This window comes from Watersipora subatra, chromosome 10 (assembly GCF_963576615.1).
Source record: "Watersipora subatra chromosome 10, tzWatSuba1.1, whole genome shotgun sequence".
In the NCBI taxonomy this organism is placed as follows: Eukaryota; Metazoa; Bryozoa; class Gymnolaemata; order Cheilostomatida; family Watersiporidae; genus Watersipora; species Watersipora subatra.
In genome coordinates this window covers 55,582,444-55,605,994 of record NC_088717.1, presented here as the reverse complement: position 1 = coordinate 55,605,994, position 23,551 = coordinate 55,582,444, and the positions used below count along the sequence as shown (strand labels likewise).

At 34.9% G+C, this 23,551-nt stretch overlaps 2 protein-coding genes and 1 long non-coding RNA gene across 3 annotated transcripts in view; 1 reads left to right on the top strand and 2 right to left on the bottom strand.

Moving 5' to 3' along the window:
• Positions 1–1,337: 1,337 nt before the first annotated feature.
• LOC137405921 (protein phosphatase 1 regulatory subunit 7-like) lies at positions 1,338–8,668 on the bottom strand. The gene is made up of 9 exons (XM_068092389.1): positions 8,631–8,668; positions 7,194–7,355; positions 5,935–6,065; positions 4,720–4,882; positions 3,656–3,772; positions 2,847–2,948; positions 2,624–2,710; positions 2,089–2,209; positions 1,338–1,647 (listed from the first exon to the last, which is right to left on the bottom strand). Exons 2-9 carry the CDS (start codon positions 7,353–7,355, stop codon positions 1,571–1,573), a joined length of 960 nt encoding a protein of 319 aa, XP_067948490.1. The 5' UTR covers positions 8,631–8,668; the 3' UTR covers positions 1,338–1,570.
• A 1,155-nt stretch (positions 8,669–9,823) lies between these two features.
• On the bottom strand, positions 9,824–12,477 carry LOC137406607 (uncharacterized). The gene is made up of 3 exons (XR_010979918.1): positions 12,357–12,477; positions 11,580–11,690; positions 9,824–10,147 (listed from the first exon to the last, which is right to left on the bottom strand). It is a non-coding gene; the product is annotated as an uncharacterized lncRNA (long non-coding RNA).
• A 65-nt stretch (positions 12,478–12,542) lies between these two features.
• The window catches only part of LOC137407224 (E3 ubiquitin-protein ligase HERC2-like), a 97,972-nt gene continuing 86,963 nt past the window's right edge, over positions 12,543–23,551 (top strand). Inside the window, 9 exon segments of the mRNA XM_068093830.1 lie at positions 12,543–12,613; positions 14,741–14,852; positions 15,247–15,364; positions 15,720–15,917; positions 17,056–17,284; positions 18,110–18,268; positions 19,378–19,479; positions 20,558–20,774; positions 22,772–22,867. Of these exon segments, the coding sequence (XP_067949931.1) occupies positions 12,543–12,613; positions 14,741–14,852; positions 15,247–15,364; positions 15,720–15,917; positions 17,056–17,284; positions 18,110–18,268; positions 19,378–19,479; positions 20,558–20,774; positions 22,772–22,867 (1,302 nt within the window).

The following is a 23,551-nucleotide window of genomic DNA, read 5'->3' as shown; positions in this document are numbered from 1 at the left end:
CTTTACTATTTCAGTGTGCAGGTTCTCAGCGATGTATGGTCATTGAGGGCAGCGGTCGGGGCAGCGGTCGAGGCACCAGAAGGTGTGATCTTGGACTTATTCCATAATTACTTAAGCAGTCCTTTGTTCAAACAACTTTGACCGACAGCAATAAAAAGATGTTGTTGAGATTAGGGGCTCGGGATATCCAAGGATGTTGTTTTCACCATTAACAGATTGAACAAGGACTACACTACTTATATGGTTACATATACCAGCTATATAACTCATTAGGAAAAATACTAGGATATGAAGAGCCTATAATATGCGCAGGTAAATCATGAAGAGCCTAAGGCAGGGGTAGGGAAACTATGGCTCTTTTGATGATTACCTCTGGCTCTTTGATAAATTAGTAGAAAAATAATCCATATTTTTTTTGTCAATTTAATTAACATAATAATACAAATAATTTTGAAATTACAGTAACAATAAACAAAATAAAAATAATGTCCATTCAATAGAAATATATTTTCATTTGCAACTTGTTGATGTGGTGAGCGCAGCAAAGAGTTTCTAGTGCTTTCTGTACTCCACTCTGCACAGGCCGCACAGAGACCGCACGAGTCATTTTTAGATCAAAAAGGTAAACCCTTCAAACCAAAAGATGGCTACAAGAAAAATTGTTATTTGAACATTTTTGTTCCAAATAAATTCAGTTTTCTTATACTCTAAAATTGTTCAAACAAACTAAATTTGTTGGTCTTGTTTTTCCATTTTATGTTTTTGAGATTCAAAATATACATATGGCTCTCCTAAAATTAAATTTTGAAACGTGCGTTTTTGGGTTTCTCAGTCAAAAAGGTTCATGACTCCTGGACTAAGGCATGCTCATGTAAATAATGAAGAACCTAGGACAGACTTGGGTAAATAATGAAGAACCTAGGACAGACTTGGGTAAATAATGAAGAATGTCGGGCTTGCTAGTTTAAAGTTATTTCTCAACTATAAAAATAATTGTAGCTTGAAGTATTTAAAAAACAATCTGAAAAAAGTAAAAACTACATCTACTAATAACTAGTCTTATATAGTACAAAGATGCAACATGAACAATATTTAATTAACAGCCACTTTATTTCCGACCTAAATATTATTTCAAAACGGCTTAAAATCACATTAGGTAACTTGATGGGCAATATCATAAATTATAACACTTGGTAGAAGCTTTTGTTATATGGCTATATCAATAAAATTGATCTGTTTGACACCTTTTGACACCAGCCAGCTCTCAATCTTCAAACTCCTTGATAGACATGCAGAGGGAAAACCTCAACTGGCTAAATTTGATGTAGTTCGGAAATCCCCAAAAGACAAAGACGAATATTGCTCTTATAGACAAATTTAATTAACATTTCTTATATTTTGGGTTCATGCTCAGCAGCAGATATGGAAAAGCGTAAAACTAGAATCAGCATGAATGACATCATTGATAATTTTAAATATAAAATAATTACCACAGTTTCGCAAGCTTTTGATAGTCATTCAGATATAAGAAAAATATAATTATAGCAGTTAAAACTTTCACTTTTCTAGACTATCTTGTAGCGGTAGCATCTAACTGTTTCAACTGAGGCAATGCTAGCATCATCTTCCTTCTGTAGTGTGGATTGCCTATAAAGGGGAAAGCGTATGTAAGTATGGGTCTCATAAAACTTGTATAGCTTGGGATCTATTTCTCTATCCTACAATATTGCTACAGCTATGCGGAGCTGCATGATTGGTCAATGATGGTTCCCCTTACAAATCGTTTGGACACCTCAAAATTATAATAAATGCATAGTAGTCACTGCACTCAACAACAATATATAACAACATTGTGAGGGGGGATAACTCTTGCTAGCTGTGCAAGCACCATCATTCCAATGTGCTAACTAGCTAGAACAGAAGTATGGCGTTACTAATCTGAACTAGGTTTGAGAATTAGACTGGGTTCTTTCATCTCAAACACAATAGAAGCTGAGAGTTATATCAGCTATCAACACTAATGAATGCAAAATGCAAAGAATATAAACTGTGTAAACAAGTAAAGAATCATTGACTGATATCTGCTACCTCTATGGGGCTCATCAGGACTTGTCCAGATAGGGTTTCGCTCTAAGTAAACAGTGTGCAGCGATTTGAGTGAAGCAAGCTTGTCCACCTCTTGCCAGTCAGCTACCCTGTTGTCATTCATCTGCACAATCAAGCAGAGGACACCATCAGCTCAGACGATTAGTGGCAGCGTGTATAAACGGTGTCAAAAAGAAATTCTATTCCATCCGTTTAAATAGATAACTTTGTGTTCCCTGTTACCCGTGATGTAATATCAAATAATCCCATATCCAGCTATAGAGTAACTTGACAAGAAAGCTGATGTCTTGTTAAACAAGGCCCATATGTAGCATGTACTGAGCTGTTTGCTACTAAGAGACAGAACTAGAGGACTGACAATTCTTTGCTTGCTTTAACAGTTAATTTTCAGCCAGCACCGGTTGTCTGAGCTTTCCTACATTACTGCATATCCTGCATTACTCTAATGACTAACAATTTAATAGTGAATTAACTGTGACTTGTGCAACACATGATTAAATCAATTTTGAGGACCTACCCACAATTCCTCCAGACTGGTAAGCTCGTTAAGACCATCGAGTGATGAAATTCTGTTTCCTGCCAGATCAAGTGTTGTCATAGCTACCTTTAAAAGAGTTCATAAGAAGAAGTGTGTTTAGAGAACATATACCAATATATATACCATATATAGACATATATATACCATATATATGTATCAACAATTGCTATTGGTACACGCACAGAAGACGCATGAAGATCACCTGCTTAGACAGATTCTCTATGCACTCTAGGCCATTGTGGCTCGCATAAAGCTGGTCAAGAGGAAGTGACTCCAAGTTCTCCAGCTTTAGCAGTCTATTACTCTGAAATTATAAAAGCCTGCCATTTTTGATTTGATCATCAAACCGCAAAAGGATTTCATGGATTAGGCTTCAAACAGATTCCAATTTCATAGAACTAAGGTAATGAACAGCTTATTGCTAAGAGCACGCATGGGCTTTGGTTTATTAGCTTGGCAAATACTAGTTGAGTCTACCATATACACCTCATCCTGGCTGATTCGAATTATAGGCAGCCAGTTAACAATGGAAAAGTTACGAGACAAACAAGTTTTGATGCCCGTTAACTGAGTCTCGGCAAATGGGCATAGCCAAGAATAACTATGCACTTATAGCAGCACTGGAACCATTCATTAGCTAACAATTACCTATTGAATGGTGCTAATTTCACACCATTTGTCATTAAGATGATGTATGGCTCACTGGATACAAAAGTTGAGGGTGACTACAGTAGGCTCCGTTGAACTAGCACATTGTAATGAATGCGCACATTTCTCCTATGCAACAGTATTGTACGGGTACAAGGAGACATTACTAATGACTAAATTACATAAGTAAAATAGAAGATGCTGCAGAAAAGTGGAAGCCTAAATTTACAATAGGCACCCATGACAATGGAAAGATAACTCCAATGTTTTTTCAAGCTTTCAAACAATAGGAGTACAAAACCCATATATATATGTAGTTATGCGCTCAAGCCCAATGTTGACTGAGATAGAATCATGGGATACCTGAATACTAAGAAGGGTGAGCTTGCTGAGGGCTTCCAAGCCTTCAAGTCTGGAAATTTTGTTCTTGCCAAGGTACAGTTCCTCTAGATTGACCAGGGTCTCCAGGTTCTCAATTACCTGATTGGTTAAGAACAGGATTAAACTTCTCTGATTGGTTAGTACTTGAGCCAACATTGAAACAGAGATTTTGGACAAGAATACAAAAGTACAACAAAAATTAGTTAGAACATCCATATAATTTATGTTGTACAATGAGTATGTGGTAGAGAACAGCTATAATACATTTTGGAATCCTGAAAAGTTCTACAATTACCGAATGCAATATTTGTAGTACCAGTTAACTTGAAACAGACATTTCTAACAATAGAATGTAGGAAGGAAATGAGAAGGAAAGGAGTAGAACCATCATACTAATTGCTCCATTTAAGAGCTCATCTAGTTCTATTAGTATTGGTCAACTCTTTACTAGCTTAGAGCTGTCAGGTCAAATTTTTAAAATGGCAATGAATATGTCCTCACTGATATCTCCACTTGAAAAACTAGTATATTGACATTCATCAAGGGGTTTATGCAGCGCTTTCAATAGAAACAATTTATTGATACCATGTTATAATTATCAATGTTTAACACCAAATATTGGTAGTCTTGTCACTTGTAAAAATGTGCATGTGCGTTTGACCACAAGTTAAGAAATATACTACGATGTAAACCCGTTATTTGATGACGTAGACCCACACGAACAGTATAAAGCTGTCTGTTGATTACCTTAAAAGTGATGCACACACTACAAACTATCTCCCATAATTCAGGAGCTAAGGCTATGGATATTTCGTCTTCGTTTACGTAATTAGTAGGAACTTACACAGCGCTAATGCTTAATATAGCCAAGGGAGTATGAAGTCATGAATGATACATGAAATAAATGTGAGTGACAGCAACTGGCTGCCGATAAAACCTACTACTTGAAACAACCAAATATACTGTAAGTTTTGCTCTTTTTCACAGAAGCATGAAGCAATTTAAAAAGATGCCGTTAGACTAGATATAATGGAGACCTGACTTACCCGTATTCTGTTAGAGCCAAGCTCAAGGCAAGTTATTTGTGTGAGACTAGCAAAATTCTCTATCTTACTGATTTTGTTGTCGGCCAGATAGAGTTTACGCAGCTTCACCAGATGCTCTATATTCTCTATCTTTCTGAGTCTGTTGAAGGAAAGGTCAAGGGTCCTGGTAAAAAAGACAAGGACATCACCCCTAGCCACATCACGGCTGGCCACATCACGGCTGGCCACATCACGGCTGGCTACATCACGGCTGGCCACATCACGGCTGGCCACATCACGGCTGGCCACATCACGGCTGGCCACATCACGGCTGACCACATCATGGCTGGCCACATCACTGCTAGCCACATCACTACTGACCACATCACGGCTGGCCACATCACTGCTAGCCACATCACTACTGGCCATACACAACTAGCTTACCTGCGAGTGTGCCTAGTGAATGCTCAGTTTATAGGTTAGACACTGAGTGACGACTACAAGCAGGTACCCAAAACTCTCAACCACTCGATAGTAAACACCTTATTCACCTCAAACTGCTCAGATATGATGTGCGACCTGCTTTTCCATAACTCCTTACCAATCTCAGTAATTAAAGTGAAATATCTCAACTCAACACTAAGAAAGTAACTATTCTTAAGATTTTTGTAGACAAAGTAACCACTTGCCTTCACTTGTCACAGACAAAGAAACCACTTGCCTTCACTTGTCACAGAAGAAAGTAACCGCTTGCCTTCACAGGGTTTATTGCTTCAGAACGACAGTAAATACTAATTGAATCAAAGGAAATGCAACTGAAAAGTCAAATTTCAAAAAAATAAATCTACATATAACTCGATGAAGCAGATGATCCACTGCATCATGGGAAAACGTGGAATGAAGTGTGTCTGCTCTTCTCACCCCACTAGCTGAGATAGTGACAACACGCAACTGTCACGCTATTCACGCCAGCACTTGCTGAGTGATGACTGGTTTTTACCAGAGAGCAAGTGGCAATGAGACCTTGTGCCACAATTAAAGGGTCCCTTAATGCATATATATATATATATATATAATATATAGGTATGTTTGCAAATAAGTGTGCTGCTAGATTACTATCCGCATATTTTATATTAGCATGACAATCAATAATTAAGATGAATAGTAGACAGAAGAATAACTAGTTATTGATATAATGTTGTAAGACAAGCCTGCTCATTCGACTGAGAAACATACTCAAGGTTTAGCAGTGTCTCCAAGCCCTCGATCTGCGTGATCTGGTTGTCATACAGACTCAACTCTACGAGTGTCGTCAACGTTGAAAGACCTTCAATCTTCTTGATGAGGTTCTGTCTAAAGCCTAAACTCTGTAATTATTAGACCTTTCTTAGTTTACACACGAAACACAGGAACACAGGCAACTTGTTATGAGAGCACACAGGAGCTTGATATGCCTCCAATACCAAGATAAATAGTACCAGCAAATCAAAACTGTTGCATTCGCACAGATGCTTGTATGTATTAGCACACTAAATTGAGTGTACAATGAAAATGGTCAAAGATCTAACTCATATATCTAAGATATATACTTTGAGGTCTTGACAGCACCAAGTTGTAGTCTATTATACATAAAAGCATGTTAAAAGCTCAAATGCAAAACACAGCATTTTCACAGCACAGTACTTGGTTCATTGAAGGTCCTGACAAAAACTGATGTAAAAATTGTTTCCAGTGACTAAACTAAAACAAATGTCATATCTTACTATGTTGATCAAAGTGTACTATTAAAAGCAGTTTGTCAACTAACAAGTTAAAAATTATGAGCGGAAGCGATAGAGAAAAGACTTCTTACGCTGATAATAATTCGAATATCAAAAAATGACTAAATTTGGTAATGCTGAAAATGGTAGCAACGTCAAAAAATTAAATGATTTACTATCTAACTAGAATACCACATGCTCTAAAAGACTCTGAAAAAAAACACAACCCTAAATTTAAAACAAAAGAGGTTTAGGAAACAGTCTCATGAAAGAAATGGTGATAAGTCAATGTTTTAGAGGACAATCAAGTTGGTCTATTTCAAAATGATGCCCTTGCTAAGTGCGATCCTTTAACACGCTGCTATTGCACATTCCTATTTTTTAAGCCCCTTGGTATTTAAACTATCAGCATTCGTGCAGTTAGAATCAGCTAACCTTATTGCTGTGATATTTGCCACATGAAATACAACAGTACACTTAAAAATATCACATAGTCCCATATTCATTATTTTTTTACAAAAATGAGTAAGCCAAGAAAGCAGTAGGCTACATTGTATATTAAATAAAGTGCTGTGTCGAATTTATTTGAATTATTGTAATTAAGCTGGAAAAGATTTGCCTGTTTTTTCTCAATTCCATAAGAATGAATCAAAAAGACTGCTAGAATACAGTTCACCGAAGTGATTAGTTCTACTGTCCCACGTAACGCAGTTTACTCTACCTGAGCTTACTCACTTGAATCTGAGAAAGAACTTCCAGATTTTGTAGCTTATTTATTCGTGCTTGGTTAAAATCAAGTTCTTCTGCATCATCATCCTCAATGCTGATTACCCATGTATGTTCTGCGCCTTCAACTTCCTCTGGCCCATCTGAATCAGGGCTGTCTGTAGGGTCCATCTTTATACAAAGTACATAATTTACTTTTAAAGATTAATGACCCGGTCGCTGATTGGCGATTACAAAACCACAAATTTTCAGATTTGTTTAATCAAACTTGAGAAAATAAATAAAAGCTGCATGATATTGAACACATGTACATGATTTTATGTACATCATTAGGGATTTAGAAGCCATAAACAGAAGAGCGTTCAGATGGGCAAGCGGTTTTAGAAAGTATGACAGTATTACATCTTCAATGGAAAACATGTCTTGGCACACTCTTGAAGAGAGAAGATGCACTAAGGATAAAAACACTTTACTGAAAATTTTAAATCAAGACCTTATGGTCGATTTTAAAAAGTTTACACTGTGCAACTCTGCCTATTTTACTCGTGGGTCTAATATTAGGCACACTATTAATACAGATGCCATGAAGTTCTCATTTTTTAACCGAGTCATGAAGTTTTGATATATATATGGAACAAGCTCAATGGCAGATTTTATTTAACTCTCGATTTTATAAGAATATCTGATCTCTTTTATCGTTATAGTCGCATCTTATCTCTAAAGGCTTATCGGGCCACAAGAGATATTTTATCGAGATAGATAGATAGAACACGCACCATTAACGGTATGTGTGTAAGTATATTTAACATAGTATTTAAGCATGCCAAAGTTATTCCTACCCTACGAATTCTAAATTTACCAAGTGCATTTCTTCATTTCATAATCTTAGCATAATATAAAGATGAGAAGAATTACTCTTTAATACAAAGCTTCAGAAATCTTTATCATCAATTGCTATGTTTTATGTAGGTAACATCACATAAGCATGTTTGCAAAGTTACCTTCTACGTGTCAGACAAGTTTGTCAATTTAAAACGGAATGTTGTTTAAATTGCTGCAATTTTGATTGGTTCTTCTCTAAAAGAAAAGACAACTATCTATCATCATGTACATAGTGAAAAACAGTGCTGCGTTTAGTTCCATAAAAAGTTTCACGTTAAATTGCTATATACCTAGATTTTTATGGTTCTATGACCAGAGAACGAGAGTTTTGCAAGAAAATGCATTTACTTCTTTAAAAAGCAATCAATTCATACATCCCACTTTTACCACACCAGTAAAGAAACAAAATTATTTTGTCTTGACAGATAAAAAAGGCCGATTAAGAAGCAAAAACTTTTAATCTATCCATATTTAGCCTATTAGGTTTCTATAGATTCCTGATTGTAATAGAAACAAAATTAACAATCTACTTGCTTTTTTGTAATAATTCGTGCTTTAATCCACCTTAATGTGCTGCTTAAACACTGATGAAAGTGTAATGTCTGCTGGCAATTATTATTTTATACATGTATGTTGCCGAAGGGTGCCAGAGATTACGCCTACGAGTGATTTTGCCTACAGGAGAATACGTCTACAAGTGATTTTGCCTACTGGAGATTACGTCTACAAGTGATTTTGCCTACAGGAGATTACGTCTACAAGCTGATAGACTATGCCTACGATCTAGGATATTGCCCCTACTTTAATTCTGTGAATTGTGATGCAGAAAATTTCGAATGGCACGATGAATGCATGTTATGAACGTGTGTTGATGTATTTTATTATGTAAATTATCTTTTATATCACATCCTATAATCATCCATATATCAAATCCTTGCAAATATAAAAATTTAATTTGAGTTGATTATTGGGAACCATGGTGATTTAACAGCCATTTATTTGCAGCAAAGCGTTTTATTGAAGTTAAAACCACATTTTTATTGAATCATTAAGCAAAAAACAAGCGTATGTATTTTTGAAGTTGTTACTCTTATACATCCAGACACATGTCAATAACTGAGTATTTTTATATGTTATCAGCAGCCCATCACTAAAAGTGATCAATGGTTGTTGGTCAATATATCATTGCATAACTTTAGAGTTGTTTTTATCTCCTAATGCATACCATTATGTTCCATTTTTACATGGCGCCTCCCTCACAGGCAGTTAAGATCACCCTTGAGTACATATGCATATATACAGAGTAAATTACAAATACAAGTTATGATTTACAATAGTGTCATCCATCATAAATGAGCAAAAGAAGGCTCTCATAAAAATCTGATTTTTCTGCATATAACCTGTTATTTCACTTTGATACAAAACATTTTAATTACTAAACAATAATATTTTAGCAAGAAAAAAATATGACATAAAAATGAGCCAACTCTAAATTAACAAAAAGACCACAAAACAATTAAGCACATTTGATAAAATTATGCTAGTGACCATAGCTTCAACCACTTTGTAATGCTGTAGTAAATATCTTTAAAATGAAGTAAAAACCCACATCTCCTTGCATAGCTACTATAATTGACTATAACTGCTCCTTCTCTTTAGCTTTGCTATATAACAAGTATAGATTAAAAGACTATTTAGAATTGAATATCATTTAGACTTTACAAAATTACTCACTTTTGTATAATTTGGAGGAATTGGGCTACTTTTGTACACACAACAGTTCATATGCTAAGTACACATCCTTGTAGTATTTTTACTTGCTGAAGTTTTCCTATTTCATCAATTGAATCAATAGATATATTATAAGTTTAGGATTTATTCTGCAAAAAAATACAAACATCCAGTTACAGATTTATTTGCTCCATTTTCTCATTCATCACATATAAGCACCATCATGCCAGTGATACATCTTGAAATGGTAGTATCTGTACTTGTACTAGTATTTGTTCAATAACGTATGTATCGTCATATCACCCTATCTTCTGACTGTCATCATTCTTTCTCAATCAACTTTCAATGTTCTACAAAGTAGAGTAGAAGGTCATGAAAAAGCAATATGTTTTTTGAGAATATTAGAAAGTATGATCATGCAATTTACTTTCTCTAGCTCGATACATTGAAAATCCAACACTGAGCGGATAAGAAAATTTGCACAGAGAGACGAGAAAAAAAATGGCAGCAATTATAAACAAGTATTGTAAGTGTTTTGGCTCCCCATTAATCAATAAGTTAACTTTATATGAAATACAAAAACAATTTGTAAAATTGGTTTCTCTGTAAATACAAATTTGGTAAAATTAACTCAAAAGAACCTTAACCGTAGAGCACTAAGTATTAGAGTACGGGTTGTTCATCTGTGACTGGTTGCCTACAGATTGGTTGCGTAGTATGTTTAAGGTGAAAGCACTGCAAAAACAACAAAAATTGTCAATGGGATTTATGATATTGAGTGATAATACTGAGCCATGATAATCATGAAATCATAGGCGCAATCATAATCAAAGTATATACCCAGTAAGTTCGATACACCTTGATAAGGAATTTGGAACACTAATTATTAGATTTTTCTAACTGGCATTAATACAGTGTGATTGTATGTGATTCAATTCTTTGATAATTGCATAAAAAAGGAAGCATTCAAATAAAAACCTGTTCTACTTTTTCAAAATTTGCAATTGACATTTCATCTATGAAAATGGCTTGACGATATTTTACGAATTGGAAGTAAAAACTTGACATTCAATGGAACCAGCGGTATACTGTATTTAAAAAAATCATGCGATGAAGTTTATTATTTACAACCGCAATCCAAGGATGTGCGGATGACGTAGTTTAGATGAAAATGACATACAATGAAGATTGATGAGTGAACTAGAGCAGATGACTTCTGTTGATTTCGCATAACAGAGAGGGGCTGGCCCACAGTTGTCACTATTTTTCTGCAAGCTTTGTAATGCTCTAATAATATTAGTAGCTCTAGACCGATGTTAAAGGAATAAAATTACCAAGTACTCATACACCAACACTGTCACGGGTGATGCCTGTTTAGAGTAGCAATTTTATGTTGTTGAGAATACCATGGTTTAGATCATTAAAAATGTTTGAGTTTATAAATTTTTGACTTTAGATATAAATAAATTTTATTTATAGTCAATATTTACCAATATCAAATCACATATCTTTATACTTTTTAAAATTAAAATAAAATATTATATGAAATGAACATAAAATACTATTTATATATTCATAATAAATATAAATACATAAATATATTTATATTTGCTATAAACTTTTGAATTTATACCAAATATAAATATTTGTTATAATTTTTTGAATTTATAACAAATATTTATGCTACTGTAATGATAACGCACTACTTTTTGATTCGTATGCCAATCACCCGCATTAATAATATTATTTTATACTACAGAAAGAAAGATTGTATACCCATACCTCTGGCAGAGTCACCTGTCACTGGAATGATCGCCACAGCTGCACCTCTCATTGACAACGTACCACCTCAGATGGAGCAAAATAGAGCACATAGCAGCCATCAAGATATCTCTGAGAGGTATAAAAACAGTAACATAGCAGTTTATTCGGTAAATTTTAGATGAAATTTTCGGAGTAGAATTAGGTAGGACTTTTCACTAGCACCAGACTTGACAAAATAACTACAAGTATCTACAAACTAGGAATTCACTGATTTAGGTTATCAATTAGTTTTGATGCTGGAAATAAATTGTCCTAATGTACATAACATAGAATTAATGGTTAATGCACATAATTTTTGCAAGATACAGAACAAATCAACCTAAGCTAGGTTATAGGTATAATATTCTAAAATGTTCATATTTTGTGATCCAAAAGCCCTGCTAATCATTGTATGAGCTAGTTTAACCTGTTTAGACTAGCTTTAAGAAAGGAGTCATGTGTTCAACAGCAAAACTCTAACAGACAACTCCCAAACAGCTTGTTGAGAGAGTCTAGAGCTATTTTTGTGCCTGCTACATATTGCATAAAATGATGCTTGGTAGGCTAAGAGACGAGGTATTAAGGGACTCTATGCGAGTGCCTAGAATGTGGCCGAAGATGAACTGACAACTTAGCTGATAACACAGAGCCTCAACGGCTACACAAGACAAAGCTCCCATGCTGCAACAAGATTTATGCTCTTTTGAATCTTGAGCCAAAATTTGGCACATGAAATTTAATCCACAAAAGTATTACCATCTCTCTATTGGCAAGTCATCTTTGCCAATGGATACAAATAACTTTCTCATCTTATGTGATCACCATCTTCAAAGTGTGACTTCTAATCCTTATTTTGTGGTAGAGTTGCAGAATGATCTGAAATTTTATCAACATATTTTTAAAATTGAATTCGAGGAAGAGCAATTAATCGGCATGCTTACAATGGTTCTGAAAGATGTAGATCAAAAGATAAGAAAGATAGCTGATACTTCACGAGTTAGACCTAGTCTTGAGTATGGCTGCATGGTTTGGGACCCTTACCTTACAAAGGATATTACTTTACTAAAGTGAACTCAAAACGCTGCACTGAGATTTTGTATAGACAAAAAAGCAGAGTTAGTTTTCTTCAACTATGAGAAATTAATTATTTTGAAACCTTTGAAAGACTGATGAGTTAAACTTTGTCATAATGTTTTTAGTAAAATTCTGGGTGGTGATATTGACTTATTGATCAGGACCAATATCAATATACCAATATTGACATTGGCCCCATTCCTAACCTGGGACTTGTAATTTAGATGTTGCGTACAAAGCTACATACATGGAAAATGGTAGCATACAGCCTGCTACACGGTGTTGGCTTTTCATAATTTACAGTTTTAGACTAATTGTACTGCTCAGGGATTGAAATTTTTAATGTAATGTTACTTATCACAATTAGCCATCCCAAGACAAACAGTTTTAACTCATGATTCAACCTTTCGATCAATCAACCTTGCTTGCAACACAAAATAATAAAACCACTACATAATTATATGTAAAATATATATTATGTATATGGTATATTATACAAAAGATATAATATTACTACTACTATGTATATATTAGCAATGCATAAGACATTGCTAAAACAATGTTTTACAAAGCAAGCTAAAACAAAGCAATGTGTAAGAATTAAAAGTGACTAGAAGAATGGAACAATTTAGTGATAAAACAACTATTTATTTTTTTGTTATTTATTCGCAAATAATCATATTAGGCCTATTTGTCTCATTCATTTACCCACACTCGTTTCACTGTTAAGTTACTATAAACAGACATATCAATGCCCAATATATCGACTTATTAATACTAGTCCACCGTTAGTTGCAGACTATTAATTAATTACAAAATATCAATAAATAATAATTCGTAGTACAACGAATGGTACTATTAGTCTATCACCTTAAGGTGGTGATGATTTTATTAAATTCAAAGCATCTACCAAAACTTTGAGATTTTAAGCACACATCTTAGCGTTCTTGTGGCTCCGAAGAGCCACCAGTAGAAATAGTAGCAGTGGTAGTAATCGTTAAGAAAGCCAAAAAAGGAAAGAATAAATTGTTTTTATTTTACACTTCCACGATTTTCGTTCTGATTGATAAATCACTTTAATCGGTAGTATATTTTTCAATCAATGTTAAGTGAAAACATTATTATTGCATTATTTTTTACCATTTTTTTTTACATTTTTCTTCAACAATCAATGGTATGCTCCATCTCCATAACTGTAGACGTAACCTCCAGGAAGTGTAGACGTAACCTCTTGTAGCCGAATCCTCTTGTAGGCGTAATCTCTGTAACCCTTGCCGAAAGGCTCTCGGGGTAAACAGTTAAGCTAGTGCTTTTATTGCCTCTTTGACATAACGAAATAGTTTAGAATCTATAGTATGACCGCGAAGCCATAACTTCTATCGCAAGGAAAGCTCCAATCTCGTACTGACTAGAATCGCGGGCTATTGATTAATTTCAGAATTGTGTAACGACTTGTATCTAAGCTCCAAGCCTAACTCAACATTAGGATTTGATGTACTGCATAGATTTTTTTGCAATGCGTTATTGGATTTGTGAGTGATCAGCATACGTTTACGCGCACTTTCTTAAAACTCTCATAGAAAGACGCCCTTTGTGTTTGTTACAACTATATTGTAGATATATGGCCAATCACTTCTTAAATTTGAAGTAGTGGTCAGTTGCACACATGTAGCCTTTTAGCGACTTTTTTGGACAAACTCACAAAGTTTTACAAAAAATTATTTTGATGATTTTAACCTTTTGCTTTATTGTTAATCATTGGAGCATTACAATTTCAGTCAATTTCGTCAGTATAGACCCATATCGATGTCGCTTATATACTGTGGTTCACAAAGCTTCTGTGCACAGTCGCTGCGAAAAATACCGTAGATTTGTAGCCTGTTTACAATTAGCCACTTAGTTAGTTTTGCTCATTTGTGTGTTGTGGTGTTGAGCAAAGTGGTGTTGGTCTGCTCGTTTTATTCTGCATACTAATACATTCTTTTAATCTCTGTTGTTACATTCTCACAAGTAAACGAACAAAATTGTGATACCATTGTTAATATAACAGTTTATACTTTTTGTAGACAACTAAATGGTGGAGCAAAAACTACTATGGAAGCACTTGGAGCTATTACTGATCTAAAGCTTAGACGGCAGGCTAGACTGGACAGTAAATGGCTCAAAGTTAACTTGCAAGTAAGTTTTGAATAAACGGCTCACTATTGCTTGATTGAGTTTTTGGTAAGCTGAAATGACGACACCAGAACATCATGGTTTTCTTGTATATACTCTCCTCCAGAGTATAGAGATAGCATAAGTTAACAACATTTGAAGAAGTGGTAGCCCTAAAAGATTCTTTGATAATCTACACAGTGTGACTTCTCGTAACACTCAGGAAGTTTGCTTTAGTTTTTAGCGAATCAAGATGATTTTTGTAAATAATTTTAAAAGGATATTTTAGGTCACTTTTATGATATCGGTGCTCTTATCCTTTGCTCTCAAAACCAGTGTGTTTTGTTGTATATATGTCTTTGTTCGCTCTTAGCTATTTTCTTTTTGCAATCTTGTACCTTAGGCTATATTTTTGCAGGATATATTCAATCCTGTCAGTTTGAGCTTTATGTGGAATGACTTAGTTCAGACCAATGAACTCTGTGCCCCCTCCAATGATGGTGTTGTTAATAGTTCAGGGAATATTTCTAAAAAAGGTAGGATACATGAATGGTTTTATTATTGTTTGTATTGTTGGAGATGTTTAGCTAGTTAAACATAATTAACTTAACACTAGCTGTTAACTAGTTAACGCTAGTTAACTTATGTTCACCAACATGTATGTTTCTGTATTATTGACCATTTTTAATTATAGGATCATTGATTAATTCGACTGTTAAACACTTTTACGACGTACTTCAGGTTTTTGCAGTTAATGCATCTTGACAAAGTATCCATTAGGCCTACTATTTACTATTCAGCGAATATCATTAGCCTTCCCATGATGCAACTGCTCACCATATACCGGTCATCGTAACCAGATGTCGCTATACTTCTTACTCTCATTGTTAGGAGAGAATGGAAAATACTATTGTGGCCTCAGGACCTTATCCTGCCGGTGCTGTAACGGTGTTTGTCAGGCAAATGGCTGTAATTGTACAGCTTGTGCGCAGCTAGATGGCGAAGAAAAGGCTACGGGACGCTGTGGAGAGAACCATGGCCACTCCTCTCAACATATCCTTAACTCCTGGACCTGGAAAAGAAATGTTGGTCAGTGTTTTTTATCAGTATATTGATTTATTATTTCTGATCGGTGTACTGTTTGTTATTTCCTATCAGTGTATTGTTTGTTATTTTTTATCAGTGTATTGATTTGTTATTTCCTATCAGTGTATTGATTTGTTATTTCCTATCAGTGTATTGATTTATTTTTTATCAGTATATAGATTTATTATTTCTGATCGGTGTACTGTTTGTTATTTCCTATCAGTGTATTGTTTGTTATTTTTTATCAGTGTATTGATTTGTTATTTCCTATCAGTGTATTGATTTGTTATTTCCTATCAGTGTATTGTTTTGTTATTTCCTATCAGTGTATTGATTTTTTCTTTCCTATCAGTGTATTGATTTGTTATTTTTTATCAGTATATAGATTTATTATTTTTGATCGGTGTACTGTTTGTTATTTCCTATCAGTGTATTGATTTATTTTTTATCAGTATATAGATTTATTATTTCTGATCGGTGTACTGTTTGTTATTTCCTATCAGTGTATTGATTTATTTTTTATCAGTATATAGATTTATTATTTCTGATCGGTGTACTGTTTGTTATTTCCTATCAGTGTATTGATTTATTTTTTATCAGTATATAGATTTATTATTTCTGATCGGTGTACTGTTTGTTATTTCCTATCAGTGTATTGATTTATTTTTTATCAGTATATAGATTTATTATTTCTGATCGGTGTACTGTTTGTTATTTCCTATCAGTGTATTGTTTGTTATTTTTTATCAGTGTATTGATTTGTTATTTCCTATCAGTGTATTGATTTGTTATTTCCTATCAGTGTATTGTTTTGTTATTTCCTATCAGTGTATTGACTTTTTCTTTCCTATCAGTGTATTGATTTGTTATTTCCTATCAGTATATAGATTTGTTATTTCCTATCAGTGTATTGATTTGTTATTTTCTATCAGTATATAAATTTGATATACTTTATTATTATATTGATTTTTCATTTCTTAATGTGATAAAATTCACCAACGCACCAAATCTTGAACATTTAAGTTTTTTAAACTTTTAAAATGATCCTCTAGCTAAGATTATGTCAAGGCTTATTGACAGACCAATGTCACCAGGAGCAAACGTAAGTCTGAACCTTAATTAGATGACTCTTTATGTTCAGGTCTAGAGGAGTTGCATAAAGGAATTGACTCACTTGTGGAGGAAAACAAGAAAGTGAGCAATGAAGCAGCCCGCAGCACGCCATCCACTTCCACTTTGATACAGAGGTTGATCATACTGGAGCGATATCTCTTAGCCTTAGCTAGACAGTCACACCGGGTCGGGGGTGAGCGTTTCACTCGTAAGCATAAGAGCAACGTGACTGCGGCCAATCTTGTGACACAGATGGCGTGAGTATTGCTTTACATTTACTCTGTTGCAGGCAGTTGGGTTTGGTTTCCTCATCAGCTTGTATTATTCCAGTCATGGGTTTAGCATTATAATTCTGTCAGTTGCTGTCTTTATGTGAACATTAATAAGTTAGCTCCAGTTCAAACTAACAGCAACCAGAATCTGCTGTCAGAGGCATGGTTTGTGCAGTGGAAAGGGTGGCCTGTTGTTGATGTCCGGCGTCATAGAATGTATATGAAACTATTATACAGCCACCAAGATGTGCCTCAGATAAATTCCTTTGAGACTGTATAATTGAGACTCAACATGCCTAATGAAGTTCGTACCATGTTTATCATATTTCATATACAATGTAAGAGTGCCAATTAATCACTTGTAAACAATTACTTTTATCACTCTTTATTATCCATAGAAATACTCATATTATAGACCAAAATATGACTCACATGCCAGTTGGAGACAATAAGTATGCCTTGGTTAAAAAAAGACCGTTACTCATGTACATGGATAGAAAAGCTTGTCTATATATAGACCATCATCTAACTCTATAAATGCGCATTCTATGCGTTTCATTCTAGTTAATAAATTTTATTTCATCTTTGTCTACCAGCAGAGACCATTTTTGTGGGATATTTTTACCCAATAGAGAGTCTTCTTTTGCAGATTTTCTTTCCATTTCGAGAATTTCTCTCAAGTTAACAGGTGAAAAGACATTTACTTGATCTCTAGATGTTCGTAAATCGTTACAGATAGAGTAACTAGGTAGACATTGATGCAAACTATTTTAGTTTCAGTTTATAGATGATAAAATATGGTGATTTTAGTCAACAGTCCCCGGAAGAGGCCATGAAACAGGGTTTGGCCAACGTCTGCTCTAGGACTGCCCTCAGCTTTGCTTTTGCCTTTCTGAGGAGAACCTGGAGGTCTGGTGAGGACACTGACCTCTGCTGTGACCTCTTACAGGAGACTACTGAGGCTATGAGGTGAGAGATGAGTCGTCATGTCAGCTTCATATGCCATAACTTCCTCGGTGAAACCGCTACTTATGGTCACCTCGGCACGTGAATTTTCCAGCATGTAGAATTTGAGCAAATATTTGCTGATACGTTGAAGTAACTTCCTTTTGCTGCATGCTATGGTCAAATTTCATGAAACATTACGGTTTTGGAGTAAAAGTGAAACATTGCAGCTTTGGAGTGAAAGGGAAACATTGCAGCTTTGGAGTGAAAGTGAAACATTGCAACTTTGGAGTGAAAGTGAAACATTTCAGCTTTGGAGTGAAAGAGAAACATTGCAGCTTTGGAGTGAAAATGAAACATTGCAGCTTTGGAGTGAAAGTGAAACATTGCAGCTTTGGAGTGAAAGTGAATCATTGCAGCTTTGGGGTGAAAATGAAACATTGCAGTGTTGGAGTGAAAGTGAAACATCGTAGCTTTGGAGTGAAAGTGAAACATTGCAGCTTTGGAGTGAAAGTGAAACATTGCAACTTTGGAGTGAAAGTGAAACATTTCAGCTTTGGAGTGAAAGAGAAACATTGCAGCTTTGGAGTGAAAATGAAACATTGCAGCTTTGGAGTGAAAGTGAAACATTGCAGCTTTGGAGTGAAAGTGAAACATTGCAGCTTTGGAGTGAAAGTGAAACATTGCAGCTTTGGAGAGAAAGTGAAACTTGCACTTTTTATCTAAGGCTTTTTTTACGGTTGAAACTACGATTTAAACAATCTTTAAATGTTGTATATTAAAAATTATTTCAAGGGGTGAGCGAAATATTTGCTAGAATTTCACGCTGTTTATTGGAAACTTCAGATACGTCATTCATATATAAAGTTTGAACATACTGAGTAAAAAAATCAAGCTATGAAATATTGTTCATCGAAGGTTTTAGCTAATAATTTTACAGCATCTCCGCACTGACTGCTAGGAATCAACTTAAAAATTGCCTCCATGTTAATAATTAAGCCTTGTCAAGTCATTTAGTTGGACAACCTTCACTTCAAATTAAGCGCTAACTCAAGACATTCAAGACTTGAGGTTCAGTTATAAAGCTTTGATAGTAAAGAAATTTTATGTTGTTCACTACCGCTGCCTTGCAGGATGCTGCCAAACGCAAGCTTATTTGATGAGTCTCAAGTATCCAAACTCTGGTACGATATTGTCAACAGATGCATCAAGTTCCTACGTACTGTCATCACTGGGTAAGTGCTTGTTTATCACTGCTGATAAACACTCATGTTTGTCTCTAAATATGGTTTAGCAAACTTGGGGTTACAAAGTAACACTGAAAATCCTGCTAATGATATGGAGCCTGTAGCATGTTCTCTTTGAAATAATACAGAGCTTATTGTTGTTGTACTAGTGGGCGTATTTTGCTCTGTTCAGACTGTTAAAGAATGGAAGACGGACATTCTATATTTATTAATGTTATTTGGGTTAGCCAAGTCTTTTGTTTTAAACTATCTACTGAGTATTGAGGCTGGGGAGGTGGAGCAAACTTAAGCCTTGCGGTCACTGAAGATCTTAACTGACCGTGAGTGAACTTATATTTAACAGTTATTTGAACCATTGGATTTCTGTATTTTTCAAGGATTTATAAAGCGTTACATTGGCTTGACAACTTGTCATGCTTTGTAAGACCATCATCAACAATTCTAGCCATTTCATTCGATTATAATTCAGTAGATGATCTGCCTGCACACTAAAGTTACATTTTTATAAGTACTAATTAATGGGGTCACACTGTAGACATTCCTTGAGTCCTGTAATCTACTGACTCTCAAGCAATGACCAGAAACACTACACGCTCTGTGCCAAATGTCTGCAAACTTGCCCGTATGCTTCAATTGACAGTCATTTACTTACCCTCTCTATACGCGAGTATAAATTAAATATTTGCTCTTAAACATTTGCTCACATCTCCTATTTCTCTAGTCCTGTCTTTCTATAAGTTCATGGTTGCATCATTTAATTAGACAGCGTATACAGAGTGCTATGGAAGGTTAACACGTGTTTATTTGTGGATGTACGTATTAGAGAAATACTGCACGAAGCAAAGTCTTGCTGTCAAAGTTACGGGCTGTCTTTATTATTCAATATACTGTATTGAATATTTAATATTGAATATTATTAAATATTGAATATTATTCATATTGTATTCATATTGTATTCATATTCATATTGAATATTTAATATTCAATATTATTAAATATATTAAATATTGAATATTATTCAATACGTCGTTCAATCAGTGTGAGAACTTTACGCTGTTTACTTCAGGGAAGTCATACAGTCTTCATCGCGTCCAGCTGTGCCACTGGATGACCAGAGGAAAGCCCTGTCACTTTACTGCGAGCTGAGTGTGCAGCGCGGCTCTATCACGGATGTCCTTGATGTCGCCTTGTTGCTATGGAACCTCTGGCAGTCAGCTAAGGGTGACAACAGAAGTAAGGGACTCTCGGGTACTGCCCTGCTTCCTTTGGTTGAGAGATTTCAGGTTGGTATTTATTGCTTATGCATAGTTTTACACAAATTCACTATTAACTGTAGTAATTTTACATGGCTGACAGAGCTTAGGAATCTATCGCACTGCTAGACCGGAACCGGTGCAGACCTTTGTGGGTCATTAGCAAACATGACCTTGGACTAATAATGAAATTTTGAACATAAAAATTGATTATCTGTTTAAGCGATGTTTGAATTTCCTACTTAACACTAAACTCCAACATGAATTTAAATCTCTATGTAACCTGGTAAACCAGAACTTGCGGATTGCAAAACTGCAACATTTTTCTGTGAATCTGCTCCAGAGGCGAGTAAGCATCGGAGAATTATAAATCAGTAGTTGGGCAAATCATCGACTTGCAGCAGTGCTACAGAAATAATTTTACAATATAATACGGAATTGACTGATGCATGGCATATCCAATTCTTTAAAGGTTTACTTGCAACAAAATTCACATTACAGTTATTTGGTATCAAAAGGTTCACCATGTCTTACTCTGCTGTGTTGTAGGTGCAAAATATGTGGAAATGTGATTGCAAGCTCTTGAAAGCTTAAAAACGAACAGTTAATTGCATCCATCACAAAACCGTCGTAGTGTGGAATCTCTTTATTTCGATGACGTATTCAAACATTGTGGTTATTGTTTTGACACATGATGTTATCAGTGAAATTAAAGACCAATAAAAGGCTCAATATAAAACGTTTCGAAGCACTAGTTTATAACAAACACTTTGGGTTTTACCGGAAAGCCTTTATCAAATATAGATGCTCGCTACTTTACAGTTTTGCTTCAGTTTGGTCTAATCATCTAGTCGTAATCTGATCATGTGACCAACACTTCCTGTTAAATAGTGCGAACAATTTCTGCAGCATTTTTGGACTATCACAGGTAACCAACAAGTTTGTTGCATTTATCAGAGGATATGCACTCCTTCGAGCTAAGGTTAAGAATTAAAGGAATTTTTACGTTAGGTTTTTAAACATCAGTGCTCAAAGTGACAGAATTACAATGACGATGAAATAAGCGTGTAAGAACAATAGACATGGTTTTACTGAATGCGTGAAGTATATTTTGGAGAATATTTCGACGAATGAGATTGCATGAAAGTGTAAACGGAAGCCATCGTGTTCAACTACGTCCCATTTGAGCCACTTTGGAACGGGATTCCAACCTATGAAATTTTTGTGATGGCTGTAAATTTCGTCAACCTTTAAATAAACATTTTCTAATAATAGGAACTTTTTTGCGTAAGCTTTTTCAACTAATTGTTAGAGGTTGGATGTAATCTGCTCAAATGAACTTTGCTAAACGTATTACAGCTACGAATTTTTACTAATTTTAGTCTATGAAATTTGGGTGATTATTATTGAGCAAGGCTACTGAGAGTTATTATTCATATTTTATCAGTAATAATAATGCTGTAAACTAATAATATTGATAAATCGTTCGACTCAGACATGCTCACGGTCTTTCCGAAAATGGCCAAAAAATGTTAGTTCTCATTCTTGCATTGGAATCTTCTCAGTGGCATTTTTCATGGCACCAGCTAAGGTAAAATTTAATGATTAATAATTTGGTATCAAAACATTTTCTATAGAATATGTGGTTCAAAAGTTATGCCGATTACTCGCCCCTGACAAATATTAGGTTTTATTGAAACCATATTTATGTACTTGTAAAGAAATTAATTTGGTAGTGAAAAAGTTAATTATGCACGCACTGACTACTCATGATGATCTCTCACGGTGCAAGGGTCTGTCGAGCATACTAGTAGAGATAATAGACTCAGTGGAGATCACAATATAATAAAGTACAGTTATAGGGAAGCTAAGGAAGTGTGTTCAAGGCTGTTTTATGCAGTCGTGATCTGCTGAGCCCTTAGCCAGTAGGCATTGTGGTTTTCAATACATCCTTTTGCACATGCGACCTCATTTGCGGTGTTCAAAAGATGTTTAATTGCTTTGAATGTCATGTGTTTTATTCACAGTCGATGAGATATGCTAGAGAGGACAACTTCACAGATAGAATAGAGCTCGGTACCCACACACTATCACCTACTGCGTGCTTCCTTAAGTACTTGCAGGTGACCTTTTATGTATTATGTGGACAGCATAAGTTGACATCTGAGTTACAGATGACTTGTGTGTTTTAGCTTTTTTCACCATTCTCTGCCACTGAGTATATCAGAGAGAAATCAAAATTAGCAATTGTTTATATTTTTCTCAGTGATTCATGGGGATACGCTGAGCTATTGTTTCTTGCTACAAGTTTAGAAATATCATCTTTACAAGTCATGTCTATATAGTTACTGAATTTTGATTGCTTCCTTTCTCACCGCTTTGCTAAACTTTAATATATAAACTTTACCTAAAGCTCTGTATAAAACAAACTCAAAAAGATTTTATTGAGGGAACCAATTAGCTTGTAGTGTGAATTTGTAAAGTGATGTGATTATGAGCAGATAATCTTTTACCTTGAACTATGGTGCAAGCGTAATCTCTACATCCAAAGACACTCTTACACAAAACTGTATTTTACTCCTATAATCTACCTGCCTCCTTCACGTTGTCATTTTTAAGTACCCTCATCGCAAATAAAAATTTCTGCTTATGGATATTTTAACTGTTGAGAAAATTTTAAATAGTTTTAAGCTTTCTGAATAAAATTTATAAATTTCACTATCATATAAGTTTTGTGTAGACGGTTGAATCAGTTAACTCTAGTTTAGATTAAGCTGCTGAGAGTGACTTTTGCTGGCCGCCTCCTT